The following is an 8,035-nucleotide window of genomic DNA, read 5'->3' on the forward strand; positions in this document are numbered from 1 at the left end:
TTCATGTGTACACCGTGGGAAAATTTCGGAGCGTGTATAACTGCTATGAATTTAGGAAGCGAGCCTCCTTGGAAGAGCGCCTGTATCAAACTCCGTCGGCCACCCAGTGGCTGCAGAATGAAATTGCTTCTTTCGTTGACTATGGCCCTTTATTTTGTTGGTGGAAGGTGGGGGAAAGACTGAGGTAGATGGTGCTAAACTAAGAATTTAAAGGTGTCCAGGAGCGCCCCTGGGTCGATTTGAACCACCATCACTGTAGTAAATGGTGTATATTTTCCTGGTGGTCCATTCACAGTTTGACCACATTGGGAAGCAATGCGTTCAGATACTGACCGGCACGGAGGACACCGAGCTGGCCCGTGACTCGCGGGACACGCTGTTGGGCATGGCCAGCGTGCAGCCGGACACGCCCACGGTGGCCTCAGGCAGCTCGTCGTCCTCCGTCCACTCGTTGAGCTCGGGGTTGAAGCACTGGATGCATTTCTTGTACTTCTTCTCGCCCTCGTTCCAGCCGCCCAGCAGGTAGGCTCGGCCATGCAGCGCCGAGACACCCGCCGTGCTCACGCCCACGGGCAGCGGCGCCACGAAGCTCCACTGGCGCGCTGCCGGACTGAAGCTCTCCACCGTGAGCACGTCTACGCGCTCCCCCCGCGGCCCCAGCTGGCTGCCCCCCATCACGTACACCCTGTCGCCCAGCGCCACCGCGCAGTGCCAGCCTCGGGGCGTGCTCAGCTCGGGCAGCTCCTGCCACGCGTCGAGCGCTGGGTCGTAGGCGCACACGGATCGCGAGTACGCGCTGCCGATGTAGCCGCCCGTCACGATCACGCGGCCGTCGGCCACGGCGCTGGCGTGGCAGCAGCGTGCCACCTCGAGCGGCGCTTTGGGTTGCCACTGGTTAGTGGAGGGCACGTAGCACTCCAGAGAAGCCAGGCTGCCCTCCGAGTTACGGCCGCCCACCGCGTACAGCAGCCCGTTGAACACGCTCAGACTGAAGTGCGTGCGCTTCTGGTTCATGCTGCCCAGGTGGATCCAGGTGTTGAAGCGGGGATCGTACCTGAGATGAGAGAGGACAGATTGCCATAGCAGGGGGACCCGTGATGCCGAAGTGGGACTCTTGACCTGGTCCCCACACCCTGCATGGAAGGGCCCCAATTCAACCTGCCTCTAACTTCCCCAACCCTCTACAGCTAGTGTTCCGCCGCCCATCTCATTCAGAAAAAGGGGGGGGATACTCTCCTTTCTCTCCATCCAGAATATATTTCCTTTAGCCATACCCCAAAACAACCAGGCCAAACTAAACCAAGCGACAACAAAAGGATCCCACCGAAATCTCATTGCTCTAACAATTCCCCCTCACCTCTTCCGGTCCCCCGCATTAAAGGCAATTTTGTCTGGCGGTGGTGGCGCATGCCTTTAATCCCAGCACTTGGGAGGTAGAGGCAGGCGGATTTCTGAGTTCGTGGCCAGCCTGGTCTACAGAGTGAGTTCCAGGACAGCCAGGGCTATACAGAGAAACCCTGTCTTGAAAAAAAAACAAAAACAAAAAAAGGCAATTCCACCCATTTTTTCAGACACCAATTCCCCTAGCTCTTTCTTGATGCTTAATTAGGATAGGAGTTGCCTGATTACATTTCTTCTCTTAAAAAGATCTCATTGGTGTGTCTGTTTTGGCCAGTCATTGCACTGGTAGAAAGCTAAGCCACCCCTCTGAACCTGTTAGAAAGAGACCAACGGAATTAGGTATAAAAGCATCAACAAAGGATGGATCTCTCTTAATAGTTTCCTACTGGCAAAAGTTCCAGCTTATAGATTTTTTAAAGAACTGGAGTATTTCAGTATATAAATCACCACAAAGAAAATTGGCTTCAGTATTAAACAGTGAGAAGCCTTGCTGAAGGGAAGGAGGCGGAGCCTGTGACTCCGTGGACCCTTGATCACAGAGTTCGGAGGTTCTGTCAAGAGAGTTCACCTTTGTCCCAAGGAATATCGGAAGTCTAGCTATAGATAAGAACTGAGCACTGGTTCTGAAGCTGTGGAGGGAGAGTGCTTGCTTCACATAGGCAAGGCACTGGGTCCAAGGCCAGAACCAAAAAAGGAATAAAAAGTCTGAAAATTAATTGCTTGGATTCTTTTTTTTTAAAAAAGAATATACTTATACATATAAATAGAAACTATATAAAGATAAATTATATAAAACATATGCCATAATACAAAATATATTAATTATATTGATATATCATGTGCATATATTAATACAGAATTACATATATTAAGTGTGTGTGTGTGTGTGTGTGTGCATGTGAGTGTGGTGCCTTTAGAGGCCAGAAGAGGATGTTTGATGCTCTGGTGCTGGAATTACAGGCCGGTGTGAGCCACCTGGTGTGGCACTGGGAACTAAACTTGGGTCCTCGACAAGAGCAGTAGTGTTTTAAACCTCTGGTCTACCTTTCCAATGCCTTGTTTGGAATCTTGGTGAGTGGGGCGGGGGGGCGGGGGACGGGGGGGGGGGAAAGGGGGGGAGAGGACACACATAATGAGACAATTAAGAGAATCCTAAAACGTTTGCTCCTTGGTTATGTGTCACTTTGTACCCCTGCCGTGACACAAGCCCCTTTGGTGAGCACTTCACATGCATGGCAGTTTAATTATTTTTTATCACAGACAAAGGTAATAGCATTTTTGAATGATATAGTATGTTTTTCCCCTTTTTATATGTGTTTAAGTAAAGATACATTCCATGCTAATTAACCTTCAAATATGTAAAATTAATTAGCTGCCACATTTTAATAACTGTAGTCTATTAACCAGCTATGAATTGGTGCCAGTAGAGGAACTTCAAGAAAATTTGGGTTATTTTATTGTTTTTTTTTTAATTTTTGCTGTCTGTGTGGGTATGGTGTGTGTATGTGTGTGTGTGTGTGTGTGTGTGTGTATGATATGCATGTGCATGCTGTGTGTAAGTGTGCATATGCCTTGTGAGAATGTGGGCTTGCATACATCATGGTGCGTGTAAAGAATTTGGAAGACATCACTGGGTGCTGATCCTTGCTTCTACCTTGCTGCAGACAAGGTGTCCCTTTTTCGCTGTCGCCTGATCCTGGCTCGCTGGCCCACAGGCTTCTGACAATTCTTTTCTCTCTAGCATTGTCTCCTCATATAGGCTGTGCTGAAATCACAGGCCCATGTGCTTCTGTGCCTGGCTTTTCATGTGTGCCCGAGGACCTAGACTCAGGTTATCAGACTTCTGTACTAAGCTCTTTACCCACCAAGACATCTCTCTATCCCCTATTGCAGATGGGGAAATCTCTGCTGCACCTGTATCAAATAAGGATCAATATTTAGACTATATAATGAATTGCAAAAATCAATAAAAAAAATCCAGTCAATAAATGAACTAATGAACTGAATAGACAACTTTCGAAAGAGAAAACATTAATGGCCAATAAATATATGGAATTTGTTCAATATTCTTAGTCATTGGGATAGTACAGATTAATACTTTTTTGAGATTCCATCTCACCTCAGTCAGAAAGGATATAGCTAAGACAACAAATGACAAAGAGATTACTGAGGGTGTGGGAAGAGAGGGAACCTTATTCACTGCTGGAAAGAGTATAAACGGTGCAGGCTGGAGAGACAGCTCAGCAGTTAAGAGCACTGACTGCTCTTCCAGAGGTCCTGAGTTCAATTCCCAGCAACCACATGGTGGCTCACAACCATCTGTAATGGGGATGCCCTCTTTTGTTGTGTCTGAAGACAGTGTACTCACATACATGAAATAAATAAATACATTTTTAAAAAAAAGAGCATAATCAGTGACTAAAATCAGTACAGAGGTTCTTTAAAAACAAAAAGTGGAACTGTCATCTGAACCAGAGGATGTGAACCTAGAGAACTGAGTCCACACACTGTGGAGGCGAGCGTACCTCTGTGCTTCTTGCTGCACCGTTCACAGTAGCCAGGAACTGGAATCAGTCAAGATGTGCAGCGACAGATGAATGGACACAGAGAATTGTGAGACATGCACAATGGAAATGTTCAGAGATTTAAAAAATGAAAGTGTGACATTTTGGGAGAAATAGACGTAACTGGAGGGCATTGTTAAAAAAAAGTATAAGTTAGATTCAAAATGATTCTCATATGCAGAATTTAAATCTTTGTGTTTCTCTCCTCCTGTGTGTGTCTGTCTGTCTGTCTCTGTCTGTCTGTCTCTCTGTCTGTCTGTGTCTGTCTGTCTGTCTGTCTGTCTGTCTGTCTCTCTCTCTCTCTCTGTGTGTGTGTGTGTGATGAAAATGGAAAGGTAACCATGAAAGGGGAGGAAAAGATTTTAAGGGCAGGGTGGTAATGGAATTCATGTGATATGGAAACAGAGGGAGGACTCTAGGGAAACACAAGGGGACCAATAAGAGAGAGGCAGGACAGGGAAGGAGCATGGGTAAGGGGTATGTGTGAGAAAGTGTAATAGCATGTATGTATGAATGTGCCAAATGAAATCCATCTCTTTGCATGCTAACTGAAAAAAATTTAAAAAAGGAAAAAAAGAAAGAAACAAAGAGAGAAAGAAAGAGAGAGAAAGAAAGAAACCTAGGGTGCATAAGTCTCAGATGCACTTTATCAAAAAGGTGAAAAATGTCTATAGCATTATTTACTACTCCTTGGTTAATGAACTAAGATAACAGGCATTATTAATCCTGGGTCAAGGCAGTTCCTCCACATTTCGATTCATTGGCCTTACCAACCAAGCAATGGGTACCTGCAGAAATTGCTGACTGCGTGCTTGGCTTGGTTTCTTGCGTCATTCTGATCCTCACCACCGGCTACGTAAAGGAATCCGTCCATCACAGCCACACACTGATTAAAACTCTTGGCTGGCATTTCTGTAAGCTTGCTCCATCCATTTTCAGGGTCTCTATATAGAATGTCTCTACTAAGGGACTTCTCAGTCAGGCCTGGGCGTCCCCCGACAGTGATCAGAACTCGGCAGCCGCCTCTAATTCTTGTTCGCCTAGATTGCAGTGTGTTTTGATGATAAGGTAGTAAGTGATAGTTCATAGCGTCCACAAGCAGTTTGTGACAGTCGGCGTCTTGCATCATTCTCGGTACGGTTTGAACATAATTGACCAGGTCTTGCGCAGAAATGGTACCAAAGCGGATGTTGCTTAATAGATCTGCAGCATGCTTCACTCTCTTTTGGTCGAATTCTAACCATTTCATTGCAATCTGGAATGCGACGAGCTCAGAAGGCAATTGTAAGTCATCGTCTATGAGAAGATCATTAATCTGTTCAAACGTAAGCTTCATAAACTGTTCGGATTCTGCAAATTCAATGAAGTTATCCCGGATAAATTTTTGGGCCGTTGCTTTTGCGCTTTTCAAGCAGTATGTTTCAGCGATGTTGACCACGTACATGCAGTTCTCGACGCTGATCTCTCGGATCAGAAAATCGCTGCACATCTTTACAAGAGTATGGATCTGAAGGTACACCGCGGCAGAAATGATGCTCCCTATTGTGTATAGAGAAAGGGTCAGCTTTCCCGTGTAAGCATACGCGATCACTGTGGCTAGCCCTAAAGGGGCAATATCGTTGAGGTCTACCCTTTTCGTTGATGGATCATTTTTGAGGATGTTATAAAAGTATTCGCTGCATGAAGCCATCACCGATTTATGGACATCAAAGGACTTGGTTTTGGTTCCGATGACTAAGTCACATAGAAAGCTCTCTTGCCTCATTTTACTTAAACCTTCCAGAAGGTTGGGGCCATAAGAAGTGTCCGTGAGTTCGGAAGAAACACAGCTGAGGCTGTTGCCTCCCTCCAGGAGCCCGTTTAGAGCATTCAGCTTGCTTAGGGGGCTGTCTTCTACGATGATAGCCATCTCGTTGATCTCGGCTTTGTTCTTCTTGATAGTCTTCTTTTTGGGTGCCATGTTAGCCACAGCGCTGTCACAGCCAACAGCTCACTAGAAGAGAAGGATATGAATTTATTTTAATTGTGCTTTGGACTTTGAAATATCGTACTAGAAACCTTGATAAGAATAGTTTTATAAAAGTTAAGTTAATTCTCAAAATATGTTTAAAGACATTAAGTGAGATGTTTAATGCCATATCTCAATGACATCCAAACATTGAATATGGTTGTAGAAATGTGTGTAATTTTAAATGAAATCTCCCAAAGTGTGCATTGCCAAGGAATTATAACCAGCAGTTCCCTGGTTCAACTGTGGAATGAAATCATTAAAAAGGCTGAGCCAAAAAGTGAATTATGGCTACCTTAAAGGTTTCCCTCTAAAAAATATTAAAGTTTAGGAATGTATGCAAAATTATAAAATATGAAAAGAGGACCCTTATAGCAATGCCAGTGAAGCCTACAATATTTGAAGCTATATATACAGTTAGAATTTAGTGATCTTTATATAATAAGGGAATTACCAGAGAGTTTAATGGAAAGGGTCTGTGTCCTTGTGACCAGCCCTCTCTGCTCCAAATAGCACTTGTCCCTGCGCTTGCTCAGTAGGACGTAGAAGGACAGCAGTAGGGAGCAGGAGACCAGAGAATCTGCTTGTTTTAGGCACTGGTTTTTTCTCACTTTGCTCAAGTCAACATAATCACATGCCTATTTAACAAACATATGTCCTTTCTCATTCATTTTTCCATGGCACTTACATGTTGAATGTTCCCTTGTTGTGTTTGTTTGGGGAAATTTAAAATTGCTTTGTTCAGGAAGAAGTTATAAGATATCTATCCACTACTACATGGGTGGACAGCAGTTTTCTGGAAATGATGGCACAGTGAACATGTAACTTGTGCTCAAAAGACAAGATGGGACAAGTGCCAACTGAGCGGGAAGCTACAGTTATAGCAGAGGAAATGTAGTCCTGGGTCTACATTTGGGACCTTGGAAGGACCCAGAGAGCCAGTGTTTTACTTATGCACATAATGGACTTTCAGAGAAAACCTGAACTTGGAAGAGTAATTTGTGTTCCTTTTAGACTAAATGACTAAGTAGCCTTGTGCTGCCAGGTTTCATGTCAACTTTACACAGGCTGAAGTCTTCACAGAGAAGAGAATATCAATTGAGAATATGCCTCCATGAGGTCAGCCTATATGTAAACCTACAGGGAATTTTCTTTTTCTTTTTTTTATTTATTTTTAATTTATTGAAAAAGGAAGTAAAGGGGAGTAAAAACACTTTATGATAAAATTAAAAATTTACATGAAAAATATTTCAGATAAACATTAAAATTGACAATTTTCATGGAAAATTAAAGAGTAACGAGGTAGACATGTAAGACATTGCTAAATTAATTGAAATATGGGATAGAAACATTTTATGATAGAATTGAAGATTTACGTGGAAAATATTTCTGATAAAATTGTAGAAAAATGTAGAAAAACATGTTAGAATTGAAGATTATCATGGAAAATTATATATAGATATAATAATGGTATGTATAAAAGTATTCCTAAGTTGATTGAAAGTGCATTATAAACATTTTCTATAAACTTGAAGATTTACATGGAAAATTTCTGATAAAATTGAAGAAATATATAGAAAAACATGTTAAAATTAAAGATTATCATGGAAATTATATAGGTAAAATAATAGGCATAAAGATAATTCTAAGTTAATTGAAGGTAGAATTATAAACATTTTCAGATAACATTGAAGATTTTCATGGAAAATATTTCTGGTAAAATTCAAGAAATAAATAAACAAACACGTTAAAATTGACTATTTCATGGAAAATTTTACATACAAAATGGTAGATATAAAAACTCTTTCTAAACTAATTGAAGGTGGAATTAGAAATATTTGTGATAAAATCAAAGATTTACATTGAAAACATTTCTGATAAAATAGAGGAAGTATATAGAAAGACATTAAAATTGAAGATTATCGTGAAAAATAATGAGGATAAATTGGTAGACATAAAAACACATTATTAAATTAATTAAAAGGGGAATTACAAACATTTTCTGATAAAATTGAAGATTTACGTGAGAAATATTTCGTTAGTCTATGTCTTTTTATTGGGG

General features: G+C 42.2%; 1 protein-coding gene across 1 annotated transcript; it reads right to left on the reverse strand.

Annotated features, from left to right (window-relative positions):
- Nucleotides 1-321: 321 nt before the first annotated feature.
- Klhl31 (kelch like family member 31) lies at nucleotides 322-5,925 on the reverse strand. Its single transcript, XM_052186820.1, has 2 exons — nucleotides 4,754-5,925; nucleotides 322-1,054 (listed from the first exon to the last, which is right to left on the reverse strand). Exons 1-2 carry the CDS (start codon nucleotides 5,923-5,925, stop codon nucleotides 322-324), a joined length of 1,905 nt encoding a protein of 634 aa, XP_052042780.1.
- Between the last annotated feature and the right edge of the window lie 2,110 nt (nucleotides 5,926-8,035).

Source organism: Apodemus sylvaticus, chromosome 7 (genome assembly GCF_947179515.1).
Source record: "Apodemus sylvaticus chromosome 7, mApoSyl1.1, whole genome shotgun sequence".
NCBI classification, from domain to species: Eukaryota; Metazoa; Chordata; class Mammalia; order Rodentia; family Muridae; genus Apodemus; species Apodemus sylvaticus.